Source organism: Panicum virgatum, chromosome 3N (genome assembly GCF_016808335.1).
Source record: "Panicum virgatum strain AP13 chromosome 3N, P.virgatum_v5, whole genome shotgun sequence".
NCBI lineage: Eukaryota > Viridiplantae > Streptophyta > Magnoliopsida > Poales > Poaceae > Panicum > Panicum virgatum.
The window spans coordinates 34,933,730-34,950,732 of NC_053147.1; the positions used below are offsets into that span (position 1 = coordinate 34,933,730).

At 51.3% G+C, this 17,003-nt stretch overlaps 1 protein-coding gene across 1 annotated transcript; it reads right to left on the reverse strand.

Annotated features, from left to right (window-relative positions):
- Positions 1-6,137: 6,137 nt before the first annotated feature.
- LOC120665819 (patellin-6-like) lies at positions 6,138-10,072 on the reverse strand. The gene is made up of 4 exons (XM_039945503.1): positions 9,118-10,072; positions 8,876-9,000; positions 8,635-8,776; positions 6,138-6,662 (listed from the first exon to the last, which is right to left on the reverse strand). Exons 1-4 carry the CDS (start codon positions 9,877-9,879, stop codon positions 6,402-6,404), a joined length of 1,290 nt encoding a protein of 429 aa, XP_039801437.1. The 5' UTR covers positions 9,880-10,072; the 3' UTR covers positions 6,138-6,401.
- Positions 10,073-17,003: the final 6,931 nt, after the last annotated feature.

Below are 17,003 nucleotides of genomic sequence, written 5' to 3' on the forward strand. Positions count from 1 at the left end.
ATATATTTGAAGTATATCTTTTTTTTATTTTTTCTTAATTTTTTTGAATAAAACGAGTGATCAAACATGATCAGCAGAAGTCAATAAATATTTATATTTTGAGACGGAGGTAGTCCAAGGCGATGACCGGAATGGTGAAAGTATCAGGCAGGAAAGGAGGTGAGATGGACGTGACCCGCGCTTCCTTTCTCGGGCCATGGCTGGTCGCTCTCGCCGTCAGGGCGGGACAGGCAGCAGTCGCCGTCGTCGTCCGTCGTCGTCGGTGTCAGGTCTGCCGATGCCAATGCTGCTGCGCTCTTGACCCAGGGTCGCCATTGTTTAGTGTGGGCTCGCTCCCAGTTCCTGCGCAACCGCGACGCAACTCAACTCTGAATCTCTGATGTATGCCTGATCCCGCACGCTGCGTCTGCGTCTGCGTCTGCGTGCACACAAGCTGCTGCTGCTACTGTAGCGCGTGCGGATATACTATGATAAATAATACTGTTTCATGGCCCGCATGTTCCCTTTCTCTGCGTCTTTTTTTTCTTTAATTATTAATTGAAAGTATTTTTCTATCCAAAGAAAGCCGTGATTTGCGCTGCGGACCCTTTTTCTATCTGGTTCGCTTTCATGGCGTCGAGCCTGTTCTTGGCAGCTCGGCAGAGCAGAAACAAAATTGTTGAATTTGTGCTGCGGCCCCTTCACAAGGGAAAAAAAACAAACAGCGGTCCTACCGAGTTTATGAAACTGTAGAGTCTGAATATGATTGAAGGAAAAGTAAGTATTATATTGTTGAAAGTTGAAACTGCAGAATCAGTTTGGCAGGTTTTGAATATGATTGAAAAAAGAAAGAATGGGGGCAAAATCGCAAATGTCATTCTCGTAACCAGATTATCAAAGAACAAATGGGGGCAAAATCAGCTTGGCAGTCATAAAATCGTGGAAGCATATGATGGATTTTAGATTCCATGCATCATTTCGAGAATTTGGCTTTTCACTCAGTGCCGGTGAGATGGCAAATTCTCGCATCTTGGAAACCCTTCGGTGAGGTAAGGACTTCCCATTTTCTTTTCTTTTCTTCTATTGCATCCAGTCGATAAAAGGTGTAGCCTCGTTTAAATCGTCTCTCATAATTCACAGGCAGCATTGTACGTCAATGAAAACACGCAGCGTTGTACGTCCCTTCCACGAAGAGAAGAAAAGTAAAAAAAAAGGAAAGGAAAAGAGCAAAGGGCGAGAGGGAAAGAGAGCCATCAAATTAATTCCTTCACAGGCCCGGCACGCCGAGCCGAGGCGACGCGCCTTTGCCGTGCTCCCCAATAATGCTGCCGCCGGCGGTGCGGAGCGGGCTCCACGCCTGTAACCTCGCCGGCCGTCAGTAACAGTGGCAAGCGACACCCCGTGATGAAACCATCGAGACCCTTTTGTTTACTCCCTCGCCACCCGCGTCTACATTTAGCTGGTTCACGGGCGTGGCGTAGCAACCTTCCCTCCGTGTCTTCTCTCAGATCATCATCTGCCATCATCGTATTCCCACTGGTAGCTAGAGATGCAGGTTTTGATCTTGTTATGCACTCAAAATTTCAAAATTCTATAAAATTCTCCATCCCATCAAATCTTTGAACGTATGTATGAAGTATTAAATGTAGCTAAATAAAATAATTAATTATACAGTTTGACTATAATTTGCGAGACAAATCTTTTGAGCCTAGTTAACCCATAGCGGGACAATAATTACTAAATATAAATAAAAGTGCTACAGTACTTTACACCCAAAACTTTTCGCATCTAAACAAGGCTTTTGTTTTGTCCGTGTCATCAGATCAGTGCAGAACTCAGACGGTTGAACTAACAACCTCTATGCACATGCGTATGCAAACTATTACTCACTAAAGCTATCTGCACTCGTCGTACTCTAAATTCATCTTCTATACAGAATATTCCGTCCTGGTCATCGATATTCTCTTCTCTATCTCTATTTCTCATGCACTCGTCATACTCTATATTTCATCCTCTATATCCTAGGTACTAACACTTTCTACTCAAATCTATTCTACCCGCACTCTTTGCTATCACTGACGAGTGGGACCGATCCAACCTTATCTACTCCCTCTCTCTCCCCCGCCTCCATCTCCAATTCACCTTCTCTCTCCCCCTGGCTTGCCTCTCCAGCTCTGCTCGACTGCTCCGCCATGGCCGCCGCTGCCGCTCGTCGTGGGCCGCGCTCCCTCGAATCTGCATCAAGCCGCCCCTGCTTGCGCCCGAGCGGCACCGCCGACCGCCATGGCTGTAGTGCCGACCGCCCCGCTGCCGGCCAACCTCCCTTGCTCGCGCCCGAGCGGCACCACCAACCGCCATGGCCGCCGCCTCCCACAGACCCTCCCCGGCTCGACCTCGCACGGACGCCTTCTCCGCGATGCCCTCGCAGCGGTGGACGGCCGCGTGCCCGGAGCTCGGCGCAGCGGCGGCAGGGCCACGCGAGCGCGAGCGCGACGCGACGCGGTGCTGGCTCCTCCTTCCTCCCTCTCCGGTGGATGGCAGCCCGCGCGGCGCGGCGGCGGCCCCTCCTTCCTCCCTCTCCGGTGGACGGCGGCGCGACGCGGCGGCCCCTCCTTCCTCCCTCTCCGGTGGACGGCAGCCCGCGCGGCGCGACGCGGTGGCGGCGGCCAGCGCGGCGCGACACGGCGGCGGCCCCTCCTTCCTCCCTCTCCGGTGGACGGCGGCCCGCGCGGCGCGATGCGACACGGTGGCGGCCCCTCCTTCCTCCCTCTCCGGTGAAGGCCCGCCCGGCCGGATCCGCCCTCTCTCCTCCCTCCTCCTTCCCTCTTCTATGGCGGCGGCGGCCGGGACCCGAGGGCGAGGGAGGCAAGCGAGCCGAGCACAGCGGGCGCGAAGCGCCACATCGGCCGGTACCGGGCGGCCGTACGTCCGCGCTATCTAGCGGATTGGGAGGACGTCCGCTGTTTTAGCGGACGGTTTCCAGTACCCGCTGCAGCAGCTCTTGCGTCAAAATCGAACGCTAAGTTGGCGTAGAGTATGGGATACAGGTCCCAGTGCAGACAGCCTAAGATATGGTTCTCTTGAGCCTTGATGACATGCATGGACCGTCCATTTCATTAGCGTACTTGCATTCAACTTGAAGCGAGCTTTAAAAAAAACTTTAGATGAAATTCATGGCATAGTGTGCATCTAGACCCCAAGTCCTAATGAGCACTAACTCGATCGTGTAGTGGCCGTGCTAACTCATGCAAGCATGTCTCCTCTCTCCCATATGGGAAGCTGTTGAACCATTACTTGCTACTTTCTCTAATCTCGTATAGTCATATGTAAGTCTATTAGAAAGCCAGCACTATCTTCAAAATAATACTCTGATTAGTTATATCCAAAAACATATATTGATTTAAATAGAGTGAGTCATGAATCTAGAAACACCATTCTTACGTTATTAATGGATATGACTGTTTAGATAACGAATACCAAATTTAAAAGGCCTGACCAATAGCAATTCGAAAAATGCTTATGTATTCCTTTCATTACAAAAATGCAGACATGATATTCTATAGTATTTCAGTTAGTACTGTCGTCGCTGTCCGATCTAAATCTCATCATTATATCAAGTGTTATGGCCCTTGACGCCACTGTACAGCAAGGTACCAAATAATTCTAACACATAATTGAGTCATAACTTTTTTTCCAAGGGATACCTATTTTTTTATTGAAAAAGGAAAACAAAAGGATAGCGCAATGTTCATCATAAATGGACTTAGAACACAAACTTCGCGCCACCAGAAGTAAGTTAGAAGTACATTATAATTTGGTTTTTCTCATCAAGAAAACCCAAATTATAGCATCAAATAGCATCATGAAGGTAATAAAAAACTCTTAGCAGTCAATAAATTTTTTATGCTGTTTTCAGAAGATGTCTTTGATGTTTCGGTGGCCAGAGATGGTTTAATTCAAAGTTCACGGATCAATGCACATCATTAAAGGATAATCATAGTATTGGGTGAATGATCAGCGGCACATAAAAAGCGAAGGAGTGGTTAAGGGGATCAGAGATAGTGATGGACAAGCCTATAAATTTTATATTAATATATATTAAACCGATGGAGTACATGAATATACATTAATTTTACTTTAGAATGTTGCCATTGTAGTTGTAGCTAAAAGAAAACTAGTATTGCACCCACATTTGAAAAGAAATATATATGCTGTTACGGCAGATAGCTCTGTCACTGTATTTTTTTTTTACATGTGGCCGACTTGACTCGTCTTTTGGAGCAAAAGATGGAGGCATCAAAATGCCTCGAGATTTTTGCACGGAAAATGGAGCGAGATTTTGGGCTGTCAATGGCCCACGGCCCCCTCCCAAAAGAGCATGGATATGATCAAGGCTGGCTGCGTTTCCCCAACTTTGATGTAGCCAATCACCCTTGCAAATCGCAATGATGCAGAACATGCCATGAGTAGGCATCATTCCACTTTAATTACCTGGGTGGGCATCATTCATCCCATGTGCGTGCTCGCATGCCTCTGAATTGCCGTGCCTAATCCTTTTGCTTACTTTCTAATCAGAGCATATGATTAGTCTAATGCTCACGTGTGCAAACATTTGTCACTCTCTCATTTTGATTTTGAGTTACAGTAAGAAGAACAGCACCAAGGAGTTGGTAAGGGTTATGACAATCCCATCTGTTCGGATTCGAGTCCCAAACTCAGACAAGGAGGTCTTCTTATCTACAATGGTATCCAAGCTTGCTTGTGCCACGTTTATATTGACATATGTATAATTTAGCATAATCAAGGCTGACTGTGCTTAAATACCCAAAGACCCCAAACAAAACAAATATACCGCCATTGTTTAGCACTGTGCCACGAAGGAGAGGCAAGGAGGGCCAGGGCCAAGGAGGCAGCTTTAGTTTGAGGCACTGGCAGTGTTCCCAAAAATTAAGAACGAAAAAGATAAAGCAGGGTGAGGCCTTGACCATCTGACCAGCGACAAAGATGCACATCTGCCTCCCCTGCGATCACAAGTTTTGCTTCCTCACACAAACACCAGGACCAGTGTACTCCTACTAGTTTAGGACCACACACTATCACAGCATCCGCTTAGGCTCTTCGGGCAATGTAAAAAAATCATGCCTCATTAGCTGGTGCCCTTGCCTAAGAACCCTCTTTATCCCAATCTAAAACCCTAGCTTTGCAGCAGAAAGCGACCTAGACCATTGTGGTGGTACGGGAGCACGTACAAAAGCCTGTACTCAGGCACTAGCACTTGTCTTGTTCAGTTGTTCTTTCTACAAAGTCTGTCATTAGTCCGGAAGATAGTTCAAATGGTGCTTTGTACTCCCTCCATCGGAACAAATTGCTTTTGCTTAAATAATATCCTTAGTACGTAGGTTACTATTATGAGTAGTGCAAAACACTTGTAAAAGCACACCTCTCAGTAAATAGATTATAAAGAAGCACCTTCATATGCTATTAGTAAAAATTTTCATTCGATTCGTTTGGAACCTTGGAATTGAATTCCATTCTAATAATTATAATTTAGATAAAATTCTATTAAGCTAATATGATTATATGTGGAATATATTTATATATTATTATTGGCCATACAAGTGAGATACTTATATGCTATATTTCTACTATAGAGAAGTAAGTCAAAAAGTATGCTATAAGTTACGAAATATAAAAATAGTTTGGTAGTGTATTGAATCAATTTTCATCTCCAGCCCTATAAATTTAGGATAGACTTATTTCTAAATTTCAGAAAGTGAAAAGTGGTGAGATGTTAAATTTATTAAATTGATTTCAATTTCTCTAAAATGAGATGATCCAAACGGCCCCACAAGCTTATGCTAGTCCTTAACAATCATAGTATTCCAGCATCTGGCATACTGGAACAATCATTGTACATTCCAGCATCGGTAGGAATCTAAAGCATTTCATAGGCCAGCAGTAGTTATCTTGTCAGCCTTTCTTTCCTCTTGTAATTTCACAATATCACTAGACTGTGTATTTAGCTTCATAAGGCTAAAAATTGAGTATTTTAACTGGGGGTCACGCGACAAAATGGCACTCAAAACAACCATACTAGTACACCCCAAAATCGATCTAGGAGTAATCCAAAGCACTGTGTAACTGTAACCCAAGGTGCATTGCCCAAAAAACTGAACTCATTAGCTTTATAACGGTGGTGATGACAAAAGTTCAACAGCTCTTACATTATATTCTACATATGGCATAATACATGCATGTCATTATAGCACTAGTAATTAAGTACCCCTAACCTTAATTTCACCCTCCAACAAGACCACAACAAAGCCCCAGCAAGGAAGCAGTTCTCCGTCCGACCCATGTCAAACTCCCGTCGCCACCGCCGGCCGGCAAGCTGCCGCCCACCGCCACTGGAATGCCGAGCACTACGCCGACGGCTTGCGCACGAAGTACCGGTACGCGGCGACCTTCCGCTTCCGGGAGCCGGAGTTGTCGATGGACAGCACCATCTTGCCGGCCTCCCTCGCAGTGAAGGCATTGTGCAGGGGCTCCTCGGCGGTGGCCGGAACCATCCTCGTCTTCTCCACGCACAGCGTGTAGCTCCCCTCGGCCGCCGGCACATACTCCGCGCCGTACTCCAGGTCCCAGCCGCCGACCACCAGGTCCCATGTTATTGTCGCACCGGCCTGAAATGGGACAAGCAAATAGTTAAGCGAAGCTTCACCATGATCACACCAAGCATTAACTTAATGCATAGGCAACAGTCTGCATTGACACGTCTCATTCAGCGAGTTGGATAACAACAAACTTTACATTTTGCTTGTGCCTGCAAAACAAAATACAGTGTTTGGTTGTTTTTTTGGACAATAGAGAATTCGAGCTGATCTTGGCGTGAAACTATCGATGGCCGTAGTTTTCTTCGCACGGGCCCCTACCATGTGCAGGACTCACATGAACATTGGCCTGGAGTACATCCTTACCAGAACGAGAATCCAATACAACAGTGCTCAAGTTTTTACAGCGGTTAAAGTGGGCTGACATTTGACAGCAGTAGCAAGATTAATAAATCAGGCAGCCCTTTCAGCAATATCCAGCTTAGTTAAGACCCCGATCAGGCAAAACAAAAGAAAAGCTTCTAGACGCAAAGGTTGCATATTTGCAACTTCCTGCTTGTTGCTAGTCCTACTAGGGTAAAAAAACAGTGGGAGGCTTTTTTTCACTTTCACTGCGCCGCATGCAGCCCGTACAGTATGAGCCAAGCGCAGTGGAGGCGACAGCGCGTGGAAACTCGCGCCGTGGCGTGAACTGCAAACTAAAGTAAAGCTACAAAAAGGCACACTGCCTGGGGTGTGCACTATGCTGGGCGCACTGTGGCGCCCGACTTTTACCCTCACGAAATTCTCGCAATCGCCTCGTCCGCATACGAGGTCATGACAGCAATGGCGTTGCAAGGATTCATCATTCATGGCTGAAGGGATTCACATGCAATTGCAAGCAGTCTGAAGTCTTACCCTCTTGAGATGAGTAGGTGGATGCCTGTATGGCAACCAGTTGGAGTTGGGAGTGCGTGAGTTGTGCAACTAGTTGATGTTATCTTGCATGGGAGCATAAGCCACGGCACGCACTAGCCGAGATAATAGACAGCAACATACTCTTTCTATATCGACTTATTTTGCTAACGTGGATTTATATAGACAGCTCCTTTCTAACTGTAGTAGCTACCTGAAACGGCTAATGGCAAGCTCATTTTCCTCTGTGTCTCCCCCTCTCGTGTCATGTGAGCTCTTCAAAGGAACATCATTCTCTCTCTCTCTATCTTCATGTGAACCGGAAGACAGCCAGCGAGGGAACGGGCAGCCATGGCCCGTGTCCAGTTTCGCAGGGTAAGCAGCGGTTCCAGCGGCGGCAGCTCTGCACCACAGAGCAGCGTTTACTGGTAAAAAAGCCGGGCGGTGCGGTGCAAGAACACTGGGCTCGAAGTCCCTCCCCTCTGCTTTTGCAGCGTGCCCAGCGACGAGCCGATGGACAGCTCCCACACCACAGATTTCAAAATCACAAAAAGGACTCCTCACATGCACCTGCGCCGCTGACAACCCTACCAGTTTTCCACAGTGGTACTAGTAGTAGTATCCAGCTCTAAAAAATTATACTATATGCATATGTATTCTACTACTGGATTACGGATTATTACCTCATCCGATACGCTCGTCGTACGGCGTGTCCCGTCGCGGAAAGATTAGAGTAAATTGTCAGCAGAAAGAGCTGGAAGAACCGAGCAACCTAGGACACGGCGAAAGCCGGAAATAGAGCTCGGCGAGCCTTGTTCTTGTGTGCTTGTCCGATCTTTGGTCGTAAAGACCGAAGGTGGTGATGCGATTGTCTAGCGCCCCCAAAACTGGTAACCCCGGGCACGGGCAGATGAAAGTGATGCGTCGGACGGGTTAGAAGTGACCTCGGAATGCCGCTAGTTTCTTTGCGCCCACTGGAATCCGAATCTGTTTGCACCTATGCTACGCAGGCGGTTTTGAAGTTCTAGGGATGCAAAATTGCAGAGAGATAATCTTCAAAAAAAAATTGCAGAGATAGCAACAATCTGAAAGTGCCGGGTTGAGTTCCCCAATGCAGGAAAGGAGCGCAAAATTGGGGCGCAGTGCATACCTCGATGCCGTCGATCTCCAGGAAGACCTTCTCGCCGCCCTTGATGGTGAACTCGGACGCCGGCTTGGGCGGGCCGTTCTCGAGGTCGCCGGCGCGGCTGAGCCCGCCGTACTGCACGGGAACCAGCTCCGGCCGGATGAACCTGCGGCGGATGATTCAGTAGGGATCCAAGCTTGGCATTGTTGGTTGCGGTGGTGCGCGCAAAGGGGAAGAAGTGAAGGAAATCCGAAGCAAAATTTACTTGTAGAGCGCCTCGGCGACGTTGCCCTCGCGCGCGATGACGAACTTGCTCTTGGTGCGCTCCGTGAGGAAGGGCGAGATCATGGAGAAGAGCACGGAGAAGTACCACGGCACGTTGACGAACACCTGCGGGCACGGAGCGACAAGCTGCTCAGGAACAGGAGTAGGAAATGCAGCAAGGGAAGAACTGCCAGTGGCAGGCCGGCAGGGTGCTCGACGACATGCTGCAGCATGGATAGGTACCTTGCGCGCCACCATCTCCGGGTAGTTGTCCTGGAAGAGCGAGAGGATCTGGTTGCTGGCGGCCCTTAGCTCTCGCTTGGGCATGTCCTTGAGGTCGGTGACCTGGATGATGGCGTTGACGCCGCCCGGCCTGAGGCTGAGCGCCCTGACGCCGCGCTCCATGACCTGGACGCGCCAGCGGAGGAAGCGCGCGAGGCGGTCGCCGTCGCCGAAGACGCGCTCGTACATGTCGCGGTCCTTGAAGACGCCGTAAGCGTTGTAGCAGACGGGGTGGCCCTCGCGGTCCCAGCCGTGCATGTAGGCGACGACGCCCTCCAGGTCCTTGAAGCCCAGGTCCTCGTCCAGCACCGCGTCGGCGCCGAACTCGGCGCGCCACGCCGCGCAGCGCAGCAGCATGGCGTGCGCGTCGCGGACGCGGAAGTCGCGCGCGCGGAGGAACTTGAGGAGCACCACGTCGGCTCGCTCGTCCACCGGAGGAGCGGCGGCGCCGTCGGCTGCCGCGGGAGGGGGCTGCTGGGGGCTGTTGAGCGGGACGCCCCAGATGGAGATGGGGTCCGGGTGCCTGGCGAGCAGCGCCTTGAGGTTGGCGAGCGCGCGGAGCTCGGACGGCGGGAGCGCGGCGGCGACGTACGAGTCCTCCTTGAAGGAGGCGGAGCGGAGCAGCGCGGTGGCGTCCATGAGCGAGGACATGAGGCTGCGCTTGGCGCCCTTGGAGGACGGCGCCGCCGCGGGCGCGGGGGACGGGGTGGTGGTGGGAGACATGGTGGCCAAGACTCCTGCTGCTGCTGGGGACTGGGAAGGTGGGGGAGGAGGGATTGGGAAGGTGACAAGCAGGCCTATGCGGAAATGGTGGAAGGGGAGGACCGGAGGAGGTTTTGAAATGGGAGGGAGGTGGGGGATTTTGGAGTGGAGCGGAGGCGTGAGCCGGGCGTTATGATGGCCGCGCCCTCGCGTGGGGACGGTGGGGTTGTGGGGGGCAAGGCCGGTGATATAGATGGCCGTTTGGCCCGATTGCCCGGGGGGCCGAGACCCGGCCCAATTTAGTCCGACTCGAGCACGATCCGGGCCCGATTATTATTAGGCTCCGGGCGGCACGGACACGATAGCCGGGCCGTGCCTGGGCCTCACTATCAGCCCATGGATGCGTCCAGGCACGGCCCGAAAAAGGGCGGCCCGATCCGCCTGATGGATAGCATGATATGCCCGTTTAAATAATATGTTATCCATGATCAAACTCTATTTAAATATTTTTGGGCCGCCGGGCTGCCAGGCCAAACGGGCTGGCCCGGCCCGATTAAATCAATTTCGGGCCGTGCCTGGGCCGGCACTTCAGCCCATGGGCAGGCACGGCACGACCCGTTAATATTTTCGTACTTAAGCGGGTCGTGCCTAAATGGGCCGTGCTTAGATGGGCCCGGGCCGGGCCGGGCCGCCCGTTTGGCCACCTATAGCCGGGGAAGGAGGACCCGCGACCTAGCTCGCTGCCTCACTGGCTACTGAGCGCGTGAGAAAAGTATGACCGGAGGGGTGAGGTTTTTGCTTGCTCATGCAGATTCAGACGCCGCTCAAAAAAGGCTCCGGCTCCGGTTTTTTGAGCGGCTTCTCTAATAAAACTGGAAGTGTTTTGAAAAATATTTGGAAAAATGGCTTCACTTGTTGGATTGAGATTGTGAAATGTCCAAATTGCCCTTCCCCATATTTTTCTTTTTTCTTTTTCCCTATTTTTTATTTTCTTCCTATTTACCCGCTTCCCTTGTCTCTCCAACTTATTCTTCTTCACGGGTTCACCTCCCGATTCCCCTCCTCTCAACTCCTCGGCGCCCGCCTCCATGCTCGTCGCCAGTGTCGTGGTGTGACAAACCACAGCCGGGTGGCGGAATGCACCCGCCTAAGCCCAGAGGATGAATACTCGGGGGTTAGCTAGGACTAGTTCGATCTCGCTCAAGAACATGATGAACACAACTAGATTAGAGTGGTTCCGGCCACCGGAGCGTAATACCCTACGTCCACTGTGTGCTATATTGCTTGAATCTGGGTGAGCTCGGAGAGAGCTTGGTCTGTGTGTGTGCGCGCGCTCCCGAGAGCCTCGTGTCCATGTGAACCTCGTGTCCGTGTGAACATGTGTTCTAGCGGGCGAGCTCTCCCTTTTATATGCCCAAGGGGAGCACGTACACTGAGCGGGGCCCCGACAGGTGGGCCCGACGATGTATTATAAACTACACTTTGACCTTCAATACCTCAGATCCGGAGATCTTGTCGTCGGCTTTCGTGCGTAGCTTCTGACCAGGGATGGTCTTGAGCTGTCCTGTCAGAATAGAGTCTAGCCTCTGGAGCCGCGCGTCGAGATCATGATGAAGCGCCGAACTACTGACTCAGTCCGCTGTAGCAGTGTGCATTGTTGCTCCAGTTAGTAGTTGGTCATCATGGCTCGTTGCCCATCCGCGCGGCGCTGAGTCTTTAATGCTTGCCTTGGTAACTGACGAGCCGCCTTGCAAACAGGCGGGCTTACCGTGTTGTCATGTCACGCCTGTCTAACCCGTGAGTGGGTATCTGATGCCTTGCTCTGGCAGCGCACGCCCCAACCACCAGCATTTAATGCGACAGGAGGGCTGGCGATCCACAGTGTGGACTGACAAAAGCTGCCCCGTGCCCAACGGCAGCAGTGCACGCCTCAACTGCTCGCACTTAATGCGGGTGGGTGAGGGAGCTTCCAGTGGAAGGCTTGCGCCCGCGCCCGCGTCTGCCTGACACGTGGCGGCTTCGGACCCCTCCCGAGCAGCTAGCTGAGCCGAGAGCTCACGGGGGCCCGGATAGGCACGTGGAGGTCCCGGACCCACCTGCGGGGGTCCGGGTCCGCGGCCACATGTGCTGAGCATTTCCATCTCTGGGACATGTGGTCACACCGGATCCGTCCCCGAGCGGGAAGCGGGTCCGGGACCATTGGTCCGGTGAGATGGAGCCGGACCCAGGGGTCCGGCTGCTCAGCTCCTTAGGGCGTAGTTACGGATAACTACGCAAGTCTTGGCACAGTAGGAGTGGGTACCCCAGTTGCAGGGTACCGACAGAGGCCCCCGGGCCCGCCTCGGGAGAGGCAACGAACCCGCAGGTGGGGCCACTACTGTGAGCAACTTGGCTGCTTCTAGCGCCCAGCGGTGCGCGCCGCAAGGGTCTTGTCCTGCGTCGTCCATCCTTTGGGTCACCTGCTGCATCATCACGTTTGGACCTACACATGACTCAAGGTAGATGCTTAGTAGCGTGCCCACGGGTCCCAAATCCTGTTGGCTGTGATCCTTTGAGATAGACAGCTAGGCTCAGTGAACGGAGCTCAAGGGGCCGGCCTTTAGGTTAAGAGAAAGTCCGGACCTCCAGGTTCCCAGTCCTAGGTACTACGGTACTCATTCACAGGAGGTGGTGTGTGCAGTCTTAGGGTACGGAACCAGGCTAAGCGGCTACACGGCTCCGGACCTCCCCGGAGAATGAGTGCGCTTCCCTGAACCTGCAGGTTCCCAGGGGTCCGAACCCCTCTCTTCCATGAGGGGTCTCGAGCTAAGTCACTAGCTAGCCAACTCAATTCGGACCACAATCACCGCACAAGAGTAAGAAGCCATGTGGGGGTTAGCGCAAACATAATGCGTAGATTGAAATTGGAATGTAACATCCTTAGAGGTGAACTGTGAATAAACTTTTCCCTTATAACTAGATGTACATGAGATGTGCGATGTAAGCCAGAACACGGGTTTATGAGGCCGGAGCTGTCTGGACCTCCGGGCCCCCAGTCTTAGGTACTATGGTACTCGCCCTAGGGAGGTAGAGCATGCAGGCTTAGGGTACGGAACCAGGCTAAGCGGCTACACGGCTCCGGACCTCCCCGGAGGGTGAGTACGCTTCCCTGAACCTGGTTTGCAGAGGTCCGGACCCCTCCACGGGGGGAGGCTCACCGGACTGGACCACACAGAAGTATTACCTAGTTACAAAGGAAAATGTTTTATTCCTTGCTGGGCCTCTAAGGGTAGGACTTACAGAGATGTAGAGTCGGGGGTGCCACCAGAGTCGGCTTAGTGCGACCGGAGTGGGATTTCCGCCAGAGCGGGCTTGGTGCGACCGGAGTCGGCTTTCCGCCGGAGCGGGCTTCCTCACATGAGTGAGGTATGCTACGAGTTGGGATTTGTTGAAGCTGTGCTCCCCCCAGACCTGCTTGATGACGAGCTGGGAGAGCATGACCCACTGTCGCCATCCTGCTGACGCGGGCGCTTGCCGCGCGAGTTTTGGCCCCCGGGCGCTCGCCACCTGAAACATGGTGATGCCGAGCCGATGATCAAGCGAAAGCCAAGCACCCCCTACCTGGCGCGCCAAGTGTCGTGGTATGGCAAACCACAGCCGGGTCGCGGAATGCACCCGCCTAAGCCCAGAGGGTGAATACTCGGGGGTTAGCTAGGACTAGTTCGATCTCGCTCAAGAACACGATGAACACAGCTGGATTATAGTGTTCGGGCCGCCGGAGCGTAATACCCTACGTCCACTGTGTGCTGTATTGCTTGAGTCTAGGTGAGCTCGGAGAGAGCTTGGTCTCTGTGTGTGTGTGCTCTCCCGAGAGCCTCGTGTCCGTGTGAACCTGTGTTCTAGCGGGCGAGCTCTCCCTTTTATATGTCCAAGGGGAGCACGTACACTGAGCGGGGCCCGACAGGTGGGCCCGACGATGTATTATAAACTACACTTTGGCCTTCAATGCCTAAGACCCGGAGATCTTGTCGTCGGCTTTCGTGCGTAGCTTCTGACCAGGGATGGTCTTGAGCTGTCCTGTCGGAATAGAGACTAGCCTCTAGAGCCGCGCGTCGAGGTCATGATGAAGCGCCGAACTACTGACTCAGTCCGCTGTAGCAGCGTGCACTGTTGCTCCAGTTAGTAGTTGGTCATCATGACTCATTGCCCATCCGCGCGGCGCTGAGTCTTTAATGCTTGCATTGGTAACTGACGAGCCGCCTTGGAAACAGGTAGGCTTACCGTGTTGTCATTTCACGCCTGTCCAACCCGTGAGTAGGTATCTGATGCCCTGCTCTGGTAGGGCACGCCCCAATGTATTTAATGCGGCAGGAGGGCTGGCGATCCACAGTGTGGACTGACAAAAGCTGCCCCGTGCCCAGCGGCAGCAGAGCACGCCTCAACCGCTCGCACTTAATGAGGGTGGGTGAGGGAGCTTCCAGTGGAAGGCTTGCGCCCGCACCCGCGTCTGCGTGACACGTGGCGGCTCCGGACCCCTCCCGAGCAACTAGCTGAGCCGAGAGCTCACGGGGGCCCGGATAGGCACATGGAGGTCCCGGACCCACCTGCGGGGGTCCGGGTCCGCGGCCACAGGTGCTGAGCATTTCCACCTCTGGGACATGTGGTGACACCGGACCCGTCCCCGAGCAGGAAGCGGGTCCGGGACCATTGGTCCGGTGAGATGGAGCCGGACCCCAGGGGTCCGGCTGCTCAGCTCCTTAGGGCGTAGTTACAGATAACTATGCGAGTCTTGGCACAGTAGGAGTGGGTACCCCAGTTGCAGGGTACCGACAGCCAGCATCCTCCGAGCCCGGCGGCGGCGGCGCTACTCTCTGCCTGTCGCGATGTGCCTCCATGGCGGTTGCCCTGTGTACCTGCCCGCGCACCTCCGTGCCAGCCAGCTCGCGCACCTGGTGTGCGCACCTCAGATCCGCCCCGGTCGCTGGCCACGCCTGTCTCTGCCCCCGCGTCGAGCTCCTGCCACAGGCCGCATGGACGTCAAATGCGGCCGCCGGCGACGCGGCCGCAGGGGAGCGACGAGTACGAGCTTCTCTCCGCCGGTCGCTGCTCCAACGCTCTGCTCTGCGTACGGCCATTGGGGGCAAAGGAGGCAAGCAACATGGAGGAGCCAATGTAGCCACGCGGAGCCACGTTTTGGTGTCTCCTCCTCCACCAAATCGCTCCAGAGAGCGGAATTTCCAGCGGCTTCACTTGTGGAGCCGGTTGCGGACACCCATTTGGGAGGGCTCCAGCAGAAGCCGGTCTTGAAGGCGGAGCTGAAGCCCTCCCAAACAGAGCCTTAAGTTAAAATTTTGCTGCAGTATCTATCATATCGAATCTTCGAATATATGCATGAAGCATTAAATGCAGTTTTAAAAAATAACTAATTACATAGTTTAACTATAAACGATGAGACAAATCTTTTAAACCTAGTTAGTCTATAATTAGTCATTAATTGCCAAATAACAACGAAAGTGCTACAGTATCAGAACCTCAATTTTTTTGCAAAATAAGGTCCTGTTTGGTTTAGTAGCACAAGCTACTCTGCACAACTTTGGCCATTAATTAGAGGTATTAAATAAAGACAGTTTACGAAAATAACTCCACAACATCTGCGCTACTTCGCGAGACGAATCTAATGAGGTCTTTGACCGCATGATTAGAGGATGGTTATTGTAGCCAATCATGGTGGAACTTGGCTCAATAGATTTGTCTCGAAAAGTTACACCCATCTGTGAAAAAGTTTTGCAAATGAACTTCATTTAATACTCCATGCATACAAGATTCTTTTTATAGCGCAAATTGCGCTAGTGAAACAAACAGGGCCTAAACAAGACCAGCTGAAAAGTGATTAAAATTAGGATGATTATTGTATTTTCATTGTAGAAAACTTTGGAGGTAACCGTATTTTGAAGAGAGAATTCTTAATGATTCATAAACAAGACTAGCTACCTACTATGCTAAAGATGATCGGGTTTTCAGGAAAATGCGAGCAGGTGTTTGGATGGTGGGTCGAACGACCTACTTCAATCCTGGTGAGGAATATCAGCCAAGCCACAGAATGGCTTCTATTTGTCAACATCTTCCTCCCTCCAGAACGACTTCTATTTGTCAACATCTCCCTCCCTCCAGAACGACTTCTATTTCAATATGAAGGGAGTACAAACAATCAGACGGGTGTTAATGCAACCGGCCTGGTCGGGAAGAACCTGATTCATTTGTGCAGGCCAGGCTAGGGACGCTCAACCGTCCAATCACGCTCTTAAGGACTTACTCCCTTCGTTCTAAGTTGTAGGTGGTTTTAGTAAATTTATATGCATAGATGTTAGGCGTCTAGATGTACGCTATGTCTAGATAAATAGTAAAATCAATGTATTTAGATTGGTTAAAATGATCTACACAATTTGGAACGAAGAGAATAGCTTTTAAGGTGTATTGTGGGTAAATATGGATCCGCGTGTAGCTAAAATTTTGTTACCTTTGCGAAAGTGCATGTAGCCTAGTAGTTAGAAGAGCCTCAGCAGCACCTCTTGTCATGGGTTTGAATCCCTGTGGGAGCGAATGTTCTAGGATTTAATGGTGTTGTGCTTTTAGTGGCAAGTGACATTCCCGTAGACAGCGAGGCGCCTGTGATGACTATGTCATTCTTCAGAATTTGCCAACTCCGTATTCGAAGATGCTCATAGACTGGATAGAGTTGGTGTTTGTGGGTTTAAAGGGGTGAGTGTGCGTGGTTGTGAGTATCTGAATTATACTGTGTAATTTTTGAAAAATTCTTATCTTTGCTCTCTTTTCCCATTTGGTCGTATTCTAATATAATGCTAATATACTTTTTATCTTTTATTCAGTAATTATGCCTTTTGTATTCTATTTCCTTTCAGATCACCGCTCCATGTGTCTTGTGTTTAATTGAAACTTAGGTTGGGCTATGTGCTTTGTTTGGAAATAGATGTGCTCGTCATTTCTAAGAAACTGATCCTGCATGTGCCAAGCATTTCTTTGATTTCAAAGATAAAGCAAAGAAGAAACACACACTAGTACTGATTGCTACATATCAGTGCCTTTTCCAAATGACAGGCCCAAACGGCTACCAATAGGGAAGAGGTAGTATTTTCTTATTCTTTTAT

Excerpts from the sequence above, each read along its gene's own strand:
- LOC120665819 (XM_039945503.1), bottom strand. The coding sequence starts at position 9,879 with ATGTCTCCCACCACCACCCCGTCCCCCGCGCCCGCGGCGGCGCCGTCC. Across the intron at positions 9,001-9,117 it reads CGGAGATGGTGGCGCGCAAG|GTGTTCGTCAACGTGCCGTG; the intron begins GTACCTATCCAT and ends CCGTGCCCGCAG. Across the intron at positions 8,777-8,875 it reads GTCGCCGAGGCGCTCTACAA|GTTCATCCGGCCGGAGCTGG; the intron begins GTAAATTTTGCT and ends CATCCGCCGCAG.